Source organism: Gallinula chloropus (genome assembly GCF_964237585.1).
Source record: "Gallinula chloropus genome assembly, chromosome: 9".
Taxonomy (NCBI): Eukaryota; Metazoa; Chordata; class Aves; order Gruiformes; family Rallidae; genus Gallinula; species Gallinula chloropus.
In genome coordinates this window covers 18,553,190-18,567,401 of record NC_140094.1, presented here as the reverse complement: position 1 = coordinate 18,567,401, position 14,212 = coordinate 18,553,190, and the positions used below count along the sequence as shown (strand labels likewise).

The 14,212-nt window shown below is 59.4% G+C and overlaps 1 protein-coding gene across 1 annotated transcript in view; it reads left to right on the top strand.

Moving 5' to 3' along the window:
• ADAMTS7 (ADAM metallopeptidase with thrombospondin type 1 motif 7) overlaps positions 1-14,212 on the top strand; it is a 42,196-nt gene that overhangs the window by 21,724 nt on the left and 6,260 nt on the right. The window contains exons 16-23 of the mRNA XM_084267858.1: positions 830-971; positions 1,577-1,703; positions 2,304-2,517; positions 6,097-7,911; positions 9,303-9,455; positions 10,050-10,223; positions 10,734-10,880; positions 11,078-11,237. Of these exons, the coding sequence (XP_084123984.1) occupies positions 830-971; positions 1,577-1,703; positions 2,304-2,517; positions 6,097-7,911; positions 9,303-9,455; positions 10,050-10,223; positions 10,734-10,880; positions 11,078-11,237 (2,932 nt within the window). The remainder of the gene's footprint in view (positions 1-829; positions 972-1,576; positions 1,704-2,303; positions 2,518-6,096; positions 7,912-9,302; positions 9,456-10,049; positions 10,224-10,733; positions 10,881-11,077; positions 11,238-14,212) is intronic.

Sequence of the window (14,212 nt, the reverse complement as noted above, 5' to 3'; positions counted from 1 at the left end):
GGACCAAAACGAGTGGGCAGCATCTTGGACCAGGTGATTGCTGGAGCTGTCGCAGCTCTCTGGGGCAGGTTTGATTCCTCCTTTGCAGGGCTGGATTCTCGCTGCCACCCCTCTCCCATCTTTCTGCCACCATCCCAAAGGATGTGGGCTCTGACTGATGCTGAGCTGCAGTGTCTGTCTGCTGGCACTGTCAGTCTGGCCCGTGGTGCTGGGAGCGGTCAGAGCCTCCCTCCAGCTGTGACATCCCTTGCTGAGCATTCCAGGCAAGTGATGGGATAGGCAGGCGAGGCTCAGCACACTCCCCACCGGTGGAAGGGCCGTTCCTGCCAGTGTGCTGCGGACCCTGGGCTGGGGCCAGTGGTATGAAACACCCTCCCCAGCTCTGACTGCGGGGCCGGGTAAGGGGATGGAGCAGGGGACACCCAGACGCCCTGCACCTCTCACCGTGCTCAGCCTTGGGGAGGTCCTTGGATGGTGGCAGCAGGGCTGGATGGGATTAGCAGGGGAATCCTTCCAGGTGCTTCACCAGGGGGACATAAACCACAAGTCCTGGTGGTGCTCAGCACTCTCATTGCTACTTCCTTATTAACACCCGACACATCCCCAAGCCCAGTGCTCTGGGCAGCCCCAGCAGCTCCTCTGCTCCTCCTCAGCTACGTGCTAACCCCATTCCCATCATGGGCATGTGCTGCTATGGGGTGCAGGTCACACAGCCCCGCTGTGGAATGACATCCCTATGGCCACACTGGGCAGGTTGGTCCCTTGTGGAAAGCCTGGCACGGCCAACGCTGACCAGCCACCTCCCTGAGTGCCCCGTGTCTGCCCACAGCTGCTGTTTCAGGAGACCAACCCGGGCGTGCGGTACCAGTACACCATCCAGCGCCCGCCCGACAGCGAGAACGAGATCGAGCAGCCCGAGTTCCTCTGGCGCTTCGGCTCCTGGACCACGTGCACTGCCACGTGTGGGACTGGTGAGTCTGGCTGCACCGGGACCCCAGGGCTCGGCTGCTTGTGGTGGAGGAGCGGAGCGGAGCAGGCAGAGCATCCCCTGTCCCATAGGGATGCCTTAGAGATTCCTGGGTCTTTGGTTTCTGGAGGTCTTGGGGGGTAAAGAAAAAAGCCGTGTCTGCTGAGGTCACCCCTCTGTGGTGCCCCCACCATGCTCGCCTGTGGACCTCACGCTTTACCAGCGCTTTGCTCCTCGCTCAGTGTCCTGTTGCCACACCGGGTGCTCCTCAGCATGCTGATCCCATCTCATCCCATCCTCCAGTGTCCCTGTCTATCCAGGATCATTTTCCAACCTGCTTGAGCCCCATAGGTCTGATCACACGTATGTTGGATTGAGACCAGGTGTCCACCCGGGTGCACTGGGGAGCACTGGGGCTCTGGGGGGGTATTGATACCTCAGCAGAAGTGAGCTCTCAACTTCCCTTTTCAGTGGTGCTTTCATTTCCTTTCCCATTCCGTGTGACCCGAGCTTCCCTTGGGGCACCCTGTCGCCTGCTGCCAGAGGATGCTCGGTGGCTGGGTTGGGTTTGGGCCGTGCCCCCAGCCCAGCCCCTGCCTGTGCCCGCAGGGGTGCAGCGGCAGATCGTGCACTGCGTGGAGAAGCTGGCTGGCATCGTGGAGGAGCGGTACTGCGACCCGCTCACCCGCCCCGACGACCAGCAGAGGACATGCAGCGAGGAGCCCTGCCCGGCCAGGTCTGATGGATCTCCCCCCCACACACACACACCCCTTCTCAGCAAAGCTTGAATGTCCAAACTGCCCTAAGGGGGTGATGGGAGCTGGGAGGACCTGGGTGGCCACGATGCCTGGGCTGTACCAGCACCTGGGTGGCTGTGATGCCTTGGGATGCACCAGGACACGTGCAGCAATTTGCAGCCCTGGTTTCACACCTCTCCTCCCCCTCACACTTGAGAGAGGGTCCCAGCCCCTGCAGTGGTCTGCCTGACCATCACAGAGCATTGCTTGTGGCAGACAGTGAGCCACACGGGAGGCACCATCCTGGCAGGGCCAGGAGCCCCTCTCCCCCTCCGTGCCAACAGCCCTCCCTTGCACAGCACCAGGACTCATCCACCCCTGAGCCTTGGGCTGGACCCTCAGCACCCTTGGCCAAAAACACCCTCCCCATGCCCCCAGTCCTGATTGTTCCAGGCTGCTGAAGCCCATGCACATCTCATGTACATCCCCTGACCCCAAAGACCCCTCGGTGGGCGCTGGCTGTAACCCACCACCCCACGGCGTGGGGCCTGGATGGAGCTGGGCGCGTGGCTGAGCTGTTTCCCCTTCCCCTGTCCCAGGTGGTGGGTCGGCGAGTGGCAGAAGTGCTCAGCCACGTGCGGCCGGTCGGGGCTGATGAAGAGGACGGTGCTCTGCATCCAGAGCGTGGGGCTGGACGAGCAGAGGGCATTGCAGCAAGCAGACTGCCAGCACCTCCCCAAGCCAGAAGCCATCGTGCCCTGTCACCAGGATGTCCCCTGTCCCTCTCAGTGGACTGTGGGGAACTGGTCTGAGGTGAGAAAGAGCGTCGGGGAGGTCCCGGTGTCTTGCAGAGCTGGCGGGACAGCGTGTCCCCGGCATCCTCAGCCTCCTCCTGCCTATGGGGAAATTCCCAGATGTGTTTCTGTGGCTCACAGAATACCAGGGTTGGGAAAGACCTTTGAGAGCATGAGTCCAACTGTACCCATCCTCTCCTAACCCACATCCCTGAGCACCTCATCTCCCCATCTGTTAAATCCATCCGGGGTTGATGACCCAACCCCTCCCTGGGCAACCTGTTCAATACCCAGTAACCCTTTTGGGGAAGAACTTTCTCCTGATGTCTAACTACCCCTGTAAACACCAGCACACATGAATGGGGATTTCATGGCACAGGGAGGTCTCAGGGCAAGGAAGGAGCAGCGAGCTCCTCACTCTGCCCCATCCTCTCCAAAGGATGCTCCCCGCTTGATGGCAAGGAGGGCAGACCGAGGTTTTCAACCCTTCAGTGTGACTGCCAGCCCCACAAGCCCTCCCCTCTGGTTTGGCAGGGCCCCAACAGACCGCTCTTGCCTGCTGAAGTGAGGTGTTAGGGGCGAGCTGGGCTCTGGGTGTGCTGGGCATGTGTGTGCCAGCCAGTGAGCATCCGCTCCCTGGCAGCATGAGCTGGTGCTGGGGTGAAGCTGCCCCATCTGCACTGGGCTGGGCACACACAGGGACCCCCACAGCCACGGGAGCAGGGAGGGAGCCATCACAGGTCTTCTGGTAATTTGGAGTCAGGGAGAGATCAGCAGTGCTGCGGTCTGTGGCCGCCCCGTGTAGCTTCTAATTAATTTTGTATCTCTCTGGATCAGCTTAACCACAGGTTGAGGGTTTGAACCAGAAAATTATAGCTCCTAATTTAAGCAGTGGTTACAAAAAGCGTCCAGCGTGAGGACAGGCACCAGGAGAGAAACGGGAGAGCCTGGGAACCCAGCCTGTTGCTAGGAAACAAATGGATAAAAATGCGAGCAGGACATCTCAAGCTAAAGGAGAACTATTGGGAAATGTTTTGCTGGAGGCCCACGAAAGCCACAATTGCAGGGCTGGGAGGGACGGCTGCGGGGGCTGAAAGGGGACACCAGGCACTGCCGGCGGGTCTGTGCTGTGCCAGAGGCAGCACGAGTGTCACAGGCGTCCTCTGCGGTGTTGGCACTGGTGGATCTGTGAGCCCAGGAGATTTTGCCATGTCTGTGGTGTTCCTGTCCTCCTTTCACTTGAGAGCCCCTTTCTTCTCCGTTTCCACCATCACCAGCAGGCATAGGAACTTGGGGGGGTTGGAAGCTTCCCAGATTCTGTGTGTATCCAGCTGTATGGAGTTCCCAAAGAAGCTATCTGTGCAGGCAGAAGTATTATTTATCATACAGGTCTGTGTCCTGCTTGATGCTAAAACGCTGCTGCAAGCTCCAGGTGTCCCTCCCTGAGGCTCCCACCAGCTGGTTCTTATCTGCATCCCGGAGGCTTTCCTGATAATAACCCAGCTTCCACACATACACCTCCTCCTCCTTTCCCCTGCTGTGATACCTGGGATTTATCTCCTGGATGGAGCTGGGGGGATTTGCTGGGAAATGTTAGCTTCAAGGTGCATGCTGCAGGGGCTGGCCTCTGTTTTCCCTGATTTTGGCCATCCCAGGGGGATGGAGCAGCTTCCCTGCAGCCCTCCCACGGATGTTGGTGTGCAGGGATGGTTTATTTCAGCAGGGTTGTGTAGCTGGTGGGAGTGGCTCGTGGTGGCTGTGATATGCTACAGACAGTCCCTCCTGCCAGGCACAGTCCTCAGGGTCACTTCTGCTCCTGTGCCTGGCATTGCCCAGGAGACACAGAGCTGGGGAGGCTGTGGGTGATACAGCATGGCGTGGGGTGCAGGGCAGGTCCCATCCAGGCACCTCCCTCTTGTGAGGACCGAGCAAAGATGGGACAGGCTCCAGATACAGGAGCATGTGCTTGAGGAGCATATCTCCCAGCCAGCTCAGCAGCTCTGCCCATCCACCTTCCTCCCTTCTTTCCCACATGCTGGTGGCTGAGCATCTATTGTGGTTTAACCTGGCCAGCAGCAAAAGCACCCAGCTGGGGAGCCGGTCGCTTCCCTCCCTGCAGTGTGATGGGGAGAGAACCAGGAAAAGAAGGTTGAGATGAAGGTTTGGTCTGGCAGGAAGGGAAGAGAATGATAGTAGAAATGGGTACAAACTGAGTGGTGCAGAGCACAGTTGCCCACCACCCACTGCCCACCGATGCTCAGCTGGTTCCCAAGCCGTGGTCTGAACCCCTGGCCAGTTCCCCCCAGTTCTGTAGGGAGCACAATGCCATGTGGTGCAGGATGTCCCTTTGGCTGGTCAGGGTCAGCTGCCCTGGCCATGTCCCCTCCCAGCTCTGTGGGCACCTCCAGCTCCCTCGCTGGTGAGGAGGTGTGAGCAAAGTCCTTGGTTTGGTGTAAACATCACCCAGTAACAACCAGCCTAGCAGCGTGTTACCAGCACTGCTCCCATCCTAGACCCAAAACACAGCACTGTACCACTGCTGGGAAGGAAATCCACTCTATCCCAGCCAAATCCAGGGCAGCATCAAACCTCCTCCCCAGCACATCCATTTTCAGCCAAGCAGCAGCGGTACCAGCAGAAATCCCCTCTGCTGGTTTGTTTGCCTTGTTGGCCATTTGTCCTTGCTGCCTGGGTTGTGTGAGGCACTTTGATGTCCATGACTAATGCTCTGTGCATCCTCCACCGCAGGCTGCAGCCAGCGGCTTGTGCAGCCCACATTTGATGGGAGTGGGGCTCTTATTTCCTTACCCAGCAGAAAACTTCTCTGTCCTTCATTCCAGCTTGTGGCTTTCTTCTCTGCTGAAGGATGTCAAAGAGACCATTGTGCTGGAGGAGGGGGTGCCCGCCACAAAGCTGCTTTTTCCCTACTAGGACAACACCCATGTTATTATCCCCTGCTTCAAAAATTTCTCTTCTGGAAGAAAAGATGCAATTCATGGTGATAGGGCACAGAAAAGGTCTATTAGATCATCCTGCCCAGTGCCCTTCGCAACATCCATCTCCTGGGAGGGTGGCTGCTGGCTGGAGAGCAGGTTGAGGATGGCAAAGTACACTACACTGGGATGGGCTTCTGTGGAGAGACAGTCACAGAATCACAGGGGTTGGAAGGGACCTCCAGAGCTCATCGGGTCCAACCCCCTGCCAAAGCAGGGTCCCTGGGACAGGGCACACAGGTTGGCATCCAGATGGGGCTGGAATATCTCCAGAGAAGGAGACTCCACACCCTGCTGGGCAGCCAGGGCAGTTGGAGGTAGTAACAGCAGTATGCCCTGCTCCTGACTCCTGGTAGGGGGGGACCCCGTGTCCCAGCTGAGACTGGTGTGGGAGACGTTGTAGGAGCCAGGCGGTGGTGGGAGTGCAGCAGAGAGCTGCGAAGCCCCTTCTCCCTGTGCCCAAAGCGTCACAGCGTGGGACCATCGAGCACCCACTCCATATCTGGGAAGAGGGATGGGTGCCAGCCCCTTCCCCGCTCCTCCCGCCGCACCCTGCATCACCCACACACCCATCCCTGACGTGTGTCTGTCTCTTCCTTCCCCAGTGCTCAGCGACGTGTGGGAACGGGACGCGGAGTCGCGCTGTTCACTGCAGCAACAGCACCGGAGCCGCCTGCGACCCTGCGGAGAGACCCAGCACCGAAGCCCTGTGCTCCCTGCCGCAGTGCCAGCACGCAGACAGTGCCAACGCTGACTGGTCTGGCAGCGGCTCCTCCAGCAGAGAGATCTTCAATGAAATCCTTTACGTCCCCAGCAACCACATTGCTAAGTTTAACCCCTTAATTCCCAATATTCCAGAGTCCAACGATGTCAATGCCATCACCGAGGAGGACTTCTCAGCCAGAAAGGGAAATGTCTTCGTTGATGACTTTTACTATGATTATAACTTTATCAACTTCCACGAGGATCTGTCTTACTACCCCTTCACAGAGAAGGAGACCAAGGGTGAGGAGCCGAAGCCAGAGCTGAGCACCAATGACGTGGAGGGGTCACACACGGTGCCTACTGATGTCCTGCGCACTGTGGAGCCGGGAGGAGCAGTGAGTGAGGACCATGTGATGACCAGCCAGGGAAACACTTCTGCTCCTGCACACAGCAAAGGAGAGATGGAGCCTGGGGCTGTAACCACGACCGACCCCCTGAGTGTGGTCCCTGAGGATGCGGGGACAGCTGCTCCCGAATATGCCATCTCTGACTTCACGGGTGAGGAAGAGGACGCAACGTTTGTGCCCCGCTCTGAGGTCCACCCACCCACCCAGAGCACCCTGAGTCATGATTCTGCAAACAGCCACGACCACTCGTCCCCAGATGAAGCCTGGGGAGCTGTGCTGATGAGTACCGGTCCTGTGGAGGATGCTCCAGCTCATGGCCTTGCTTCCTGGGCTCCATACACGGCCGATCCCCCCCCACTGCTGCCCGCTGGCAGGGGCAGTGCTGGCACAGACCCCTTCACCGGGCTGGGTGAGCTGGGGAGCAGCGGCGAGGGGCGTGCGAGCACTGAGGGGCTGGGTAATGCTGGCAGCGAGGAGCACGACATGACCAGTTCTGCAGGGAGAGGCCATGAAGATGTGAGGGAAACGGGTCTTGTCATCACCAGTAACACCATCAGCGCTGCCCCTGACACCAAGGAGCAGGAAGAGTGGGCAGAGATCCCGGGGCCAGAGGGGCTGGCAGGCGTGCGCACAGCACTGGTGGCCGATGAGCAAGCCCATGGGACAGAGAGGACAGATCTTTCCTTGCCCACTCCACCGGGACTGGGGTGGGAGATGGGAAGGAGCGCTGGCAGCACCCATCCTGCTGTGAGTCCCGATGCCACGGGCACAGCTGGGGGAGCCACGGGCCATGCAGGGTACCAGCCGGAGCTCCACACCCCCACATCCCTGAGCTCGGTCCCCTCAGTGGCCACTACAGCCTCTCCAGCAGCAGTGTCCTTGTCCCCTGCCATGTCCAGACCATCTACCCAGCTCACTTCCAGCAGCCTCTCCCAGCGAGATGCCCCAGTGCTGGCCATGCCCACGGCCCCAGCTCACAGCCCTCCCATGCACCCAGCAGAAGCATCGCCCTCCGAGTTCCCCCCAGCATGGTGGACTGTGGGGGTGTCCCACCACCCAGAGCTGTCATCTCCCCATGCCCAGCAGCCCTCCCTGCCCAGCAGCACCACACCAGGGCAGCGCTCGCCTTGGGCAGCCCCAGGGACATTTGCTGCCAGCGATGAAGAGCACGAGTCATCCCAGCCCACCACTGCCACCCCTCTGCTCTGGGAGGAGGAGGAGGAGATGGAGGAAGCTTCACACCCACTGCTGACCACCATGGCGGCTGCAGCAGCACTGCCCAGCTGGGAGGTTGGGAACTGGAGCGAGGTAGGTGTTGAGTCCTATGAAAGCGTGACATGACCAGTATAGAGGTGGCACCTGTCCCTCTCCCACCTGGTTCTTGGGGCATAGCCCTCTGCATGCAGAAAACATGCATGGCTCCCACTGGCTGGATACTGATGGCCCCTGGCACCGTGGGGGGGAGTGGGCACACAGCCGGTCCCACCATGGGTCACAGGACCCAGGACCTGCTCCCCAGCATGAATCGGCAGTTCGGGCTGCCACTCGGTCCTGTCCCGCTCCCTTGGGCACCAGCCATAGTGGCAGCTCCCTGTGCTCTGCAACACCCAGCTCAGCCCATCTCAGCACCTTGCCAAGCGCTCCTGCCCTGGATGCCCCTGGCACTGGGTTCCCTGGCTCTGCCCAGAGGGTCCTGAGCAGTGGGTGCTTGGTTGTCAGTGGCAGTATGTGCCCCACGCCAGGTTTGGGCATGCAGGGAGACACCCCCAGCACAGGAGTGAGCTCCTGCTGCTGCATAGGACAACAAAGGATGCAGCAGTGGCAGGAACGGTCCCAACCATGGGGCTTATAAAAGGGTCTGAGCATCACTTGAGCCTGTGGTGTGGGGTGGAAATGTGCCGTGGGGATGGGGATGGGGACAGGACTGGTGGCAGTGCCATCATGACAAGGGGGCACGCTGGTGTGTTTTGAAAGTCCTGCCAAGGCTTTGGAGGTGGAAGGGCTGCTGCGAAACTGATGGGCTCAACCTGGGCAGCAAGGGCTGGATGCAGACGTGGTGGAGGCACTGCCTGCTCCGAACTGGAGCTTTTAGCTGAAAGTGGAGAGGATTAAGGGCAAGAAACAGTCAAATGAGTCATTAGTGCTAATTAGGAGAGCAGCAAAAAGGCTGAAGGCACCCCCAGCTGCAGGATGCCCAGTGCTGCCGCGTGTCCTGCTGTGCTGCCGTGGCTGTGGCTGGGATGCTGGCGTGGGGCAATGGCCATCGCTGCCGGGATCTGGGGTCGTGGTGTCAGAATCCTCCTGGAAGCCAAAAGCTGAACAGGGAGAGAAAGATCGGTTCCAGCCAGACCAGACGTGACTGCAATGGGTGATGGAGGATGGTTTCCTCCTTTCCCCCCAAACCAAGGGCTGCCTGACGTGGGACTGGTTTGAGAAAAGCCTTCTGCTGTGGGGAGGGCTCTGTGGTGCTGGGTGCCCTGCCAGGCAGCGCCAGCCACAGCCTCTAGAAAGCCCCTCTCCCAGCATCACCCCCAGCCCTGCCTCCATGCGCCCCAGTTTTACCAGCCCCCTCCCCACTGCCAAGTCCCCAGGACCTTTCTGCTGGGCCATCAGGCTCCATCCTCGGGCAGTGGCAGCCAGGGAGTGGGGACACGGGGGGTGCACACGGGACAGAGGGGAACACGCCTCCTGTGTTGCAGTGCTCGGCTACCTGCGGCGTGGGCGCGATCTGGAGGACCGTGCGCTGCAGCACCGGCAGCGACGACGGCTGCGCCGCTGCCAACAAGCCCGTCCCTGCTCGGAGGTGTTCCCTCAGGCCCTGCTCGTCCTGGCGCATGGGGAACTGGAGCAAGGTACACGGGAGGGTCCCAAGAAACCCAGGGGGAAAATGAGGGCTGGAGAGCTGCTTGCCCTCAGGCGCTCCTGCCCGGGGCTGGTGGAGGCAGCGGGTACTGACTTGCACCTGCTGCAGGGTTTAAATTCCCCCATCCTGTGATGATGTTTCCATTTTTCCAGCTCTTGGGCTGGTTAAAAAGCCAGGAATTGGCAAAAGCCAAATGAAGAGGGGTTTGAAAATCTCCAGAAAACATTCCTGCCAACACACGGTGCCAAGCAGGGTTTGTGGTGGGTGAATCCTGGGGGCTCAGGGGTGGGCAGCAGCCCTCCCTGTTCTGTGTGCCCACCGATTCCTGGCTGTGCAGCTGGGAAACAGCACTGATAGGGAAAATCTCTGTTACAACCAGAAGCCGGTTGTGATGGACTCAGTTCTGTGGCTTGTCCTAGAGGAAAATGTGAGAAGAGGATGAGTATGGATTCAGTCCTCCCCGAGGCAGAGCATGCCGGGTTGGCTGCCCTTGCTGAAGGGATTCCCCCTGAGCATCCCCTGCCGTGGTCCCCAGTGTGATGCTTGTGTCATTCCCCAGTGTGATGCTTGTGTCATTCCCCAGTGCTCCAGGAGCTGCGGCGGGGGGGTGAAGGTTCGGGACGTGCATTGCATCGACACCAGAGACCAGCGGCTCCTGCGGCCCTTCCACTGCCAGGCTGTCCTCTACAAACCACCAGCACAGCTCCCCTGCCAGAGCGCCCCATGCCTGGACTGGTATACGTCCTCCTGGAGAGAGGTAGGGGCTGCTGAGGAGGGGGCTGAGCAGGGGGACAGCATCATGGCAGGGCTTTGACCCTGGCTGGGCACAGTGTGTGCCTGTGGCAGGGTGTTTCCCACTTAGGGTTCTCTCTGCTTCTCTCCCTCCCCGGGAGGGTGCCCGGTGTTGGCTTGCCCAGAGCAAATACTCAGTAGCTGGGCCAGTGTGTGGCTGGGGTCCTGAGCTGGCTGCTTCACCAGACCCCTCATCTCTGCCCCTGGGGAGGCAGCATGCTCACCCTCCTCCTCCCACACCTATAAAACAAGTGGATACTTGTGGTGGGTCCGCTGGATCTGCTTCAGGCACCCAGAAGGAAACCGCCCATCGGAGCTGCGGTGCGGGGATGCCGCCGGCAGAGCCGGTTCCGTGTGGGTTTACATATCCATGGGGTGGGCTTGCAGTGGATTTCCTTGGGATGCCAGCGCGTGGAGCGTGCCCCCTTGGTGCTGTGCCGCTGGCTTCCCCTTTGGTTGGCTCGTGTCTGCACAGTGCTCGGAGTCGTGCGGCGGCGGGGAGCAGGAGCGGCTGGTGACGTGCCCGGAGCTGGGTCGCTGCGAGGAGACACTGCGTCCCAACACCACCCGGCCCTGCAACACGCACCCCTGCACCACCTGGCTGGTGGGCTCCTGGGGAGAGGTGAGCGGGCGCGGGCAGGAGCGTGGCATGAAATGCATGGAGCGGGGGTGAAAAGCACAATCCCCCAAAGCCAAACTGGGGGCTGTGATAAAAAGCCTCCCAAGGTGCAGAGTGGTGCAGTGCCAGCTCTGTGGGGCGAGGGGATGGGTGTCCATCTGTCCATCCCAGGTGCTGACTGGGCTGCCCTGCTCCCACAGTGCACGGTCCCCTGCGGCGGGGGCATCCAGCGGCGCCAGGTCAAGTGCATCAACACCAAGACAGGACTGGCTGAGGAGGACAGCAGCCTCTGCGACCACGAGCCCTGGCCTGAGAGCACCCAGAAGTGCAACGCGCAGGACTGCGAGAGCTCCGAGTCGGGTAAGTGACTGTGTGTCCCCCTGGGGCGCTGTGTCATTAGTGGGGAGATGCTCCCCTCCTCAAAGCCTGTGCACGCTGCTTGGGATGGATGCTGTGTTTTGGGGGCACCCCGATGATCGTGGAGGGAAAACCACCCAGCTCTCGGGTAGGGAAGGAGGCCCAGCGTGGCACGTTGTGTGCTGGGGTGGCACTGGTGGGTGGGCATGGGGTGGGCGCGCAGGGCTGCTGCTCGGTCTCTTCAAAGCCATGATGAAACAAGGGGAAGGATGTGTAAGAACCCAGCCCATTTGTGGGTCTGGAAACCGGAGAGGGTTTTTCTAGCTGAGTTTAGATACAGGCTTTATTTTTCTTGTCCCCACCTTTCACCTCCCAGTCCCTCCAGAGAGTCTGGAGAAGGCGCCAGCAGCAACTGGCCGTGCTGAAAGACGAGCTGCGCTCAGTTAATTTTCCGGGCCAGGCCGTGCCCTGCGCTCTCCCAGCTGGCCGGCGGCACGACGCCGTCCTGCTCCCGGGAAGGGACCCCAGGAAGGGGGGTCCGACACAGCAGCGCCTGGGGTGGGATGGGCTGGGTGCCAGGGGCAACCCAGGGCTTTGGGCGCAGGGAAGGGCGATGGGCGCGTGGTGCTGGTGGTGCCAACGCCAAACAGGGAGCCGGTGCTGGCTGCGGCAAGGGGAGGGATGGGGCAGGAAGGACACACTGGGCAGCTGGTTGAAAAGCAACGTGTCAGTGGGAAGATGGAGGGGGTGCTTCGTGCCTGAGTTGTGTAACATGAGCTTGGCTAATCCATGATTAAGTGGGAATGTTTTAATCATCCATAAATGTCCAGAGTGTTGAGCTCTCGACGGGCCAAGTAGGGTTTTATTGGTGCAAACGTGAACTGGGATGTGCTGGTCAGAGGCAGCAGTGTCACCCAGCAAAGGAACCACTGGCACCCACCTGAGTGATGACACCGGGGTGGCATGGGGCGAAGGGACCGGCTTCTGAAGTGAGGTGTAATTCAGGCAGCAAAGCCAGAAGGAAACACCAAGTGACAGCTCTGAGTGCCAGGCAGCTCCTCAGTGACCAAGCCCCAGAGCACAAACCTCCCGCAGGCAGCAAGTGTGGGCTCACGGCTGCGGCATCTGATAAAGGGCTGGAGCAGCTCCCCTACAAAGAGAGGCTGAGGGAGCTGGGCTGGTTCAGCCTGGAGAAGAGAAGGCCGTGGGGGAACCTCACTGCAGCCTTCCCATCCCTGAAGGGAGCAGAGGAACAGGAGGGGAATCAATCTTTTAAAAGGGTAGATAATGGCAGGACAAGGGGAATGAAGAGAAGCTAAAGGAAGGAAGGTTTAAATTAGGTATTAGGGGGAAGTTTTTTACAGAGAGAACAGGCTGCCCAGAAAGGGAGTGGGTGCCCCATCCCTGGGGGTGTTCAAGGCCAGGTTGGATGGGGCCCTGGGCAACCTTGTGCAGCTCCAGGCCTGGAGGCTGGTGTCCCTGCCTGTGGCAGGGGGTTGGAGCTCTGTGATCCTTGGGGATCCAACCCAGACCAGTCTATCATCTGCAGCACCTTCTGTACGTGTGAGCCGATGCTCCAGCACATCAGTCCTGCTTTAACCTGAGCCCTTCAGAGCCACCTCCAGCTTCCATTACCTGCTCCGGCTTCCCACCTTCGCTCCCAGGGCTGCATCCATCCCACAGCACCAGCAGGTCACTGGAGTCTGTGGGCTGCAAGGGTTAACGGCACTAAAAGGAACAGCAGGAATGAGGGGATTAGATGTCATTGCTATTGGCATGTTAATCATTAATTGACCTTATCTTTTGTCTGCTTGGACAAACCCCTTCTTTTTCTGCCCAGAAAGAAGTTACACCCTCTTCGTTGAGCAAGGAGAGGGCTGAGCACTGGAGCGGGACAGGAGGGAGGGCAGTGAGCAGCCAGTGCCCAGGCTGCAGGAGCCAGCCCATGGGTCCCCCTCTGCAGCATGGGACACCATCCCCATCCTCTCAGCCATGCATCCGTCCCGGATCACGCCCGGCTCCTCCTGGCCCTGTTCCAGAGAGGGCAGGAGCGCTGGCTGTGCCTGACAGGGCTTTGGAGACCGTGACCGCTGGCCGTTGGGATGCTTTTAGCCATTAAATCCTCCTTTTCAGTGGCTGTGTGACCCTCCTGCATGTGCAAGTCGGTTGGGCTGCTTGCAATTAGGAAATAATTAGTCAGGCTTGTCCAAGAAATGATGTGTGGTTCCGGCTATTTTTGTCAGGGGGGAACTTCCGTGCCGGGCTGGGTGCTGAGCCACCGAGCCGGGCAGCACAGCCAGGGCTGCACCAGAATAACCACTCTGATGTGTAGGAAGCACAGTAAGAAATGTTAAAACCCCTGGATGAACGATGATACAAACGCTCTGGCTCCAGCCCCGGGGCAGGAAACGCCTCTTGGAAATACAAACATCTCCTGCCAGACCGTGAGGAGGAACAAGCCTTCCAGAGGGCAGGAAATCACAGATGTGCGAACGCTCCCAGAAAGGGCTTCGGCATCCAGCCCGGCCCTTTCCTGTGTTTGCAGGGATCTCTGCTGCTGAGGATTAACACAGGCTGGGGTGATTCATGTGTTTACATGGGAAGCACATGGAGCCTCTGTCTCCTCTTACATGAGGTGCACGGATGCCAGGAGGGTCCTGTGTTGCCTCGTGCTCTCTGGACACAGAGCAGCAGATAACCCCAGCAGGCTTTAAAGGTAAAAACACATCATCAGATGGAATTTTAACAGAGGTGGAAAGGATTAAGTACAGACAAGGATCTCACTGGCAATCAGCTCTCTGCAATTAGAGGAGGTCATAGAATTAATTAGAACCAGGATCCCGCTCTGCTGCCAGGTTATAAATCAATCCCTGATTACACAGAGGTTATTTTTAAGCGTGCTTGTTGTTTCACAGCCACATCCAGCTCCGAGCGCTGCGGAGAGGTTGGCCATGTCCTTAGATGGTCCCAGGGAGCAT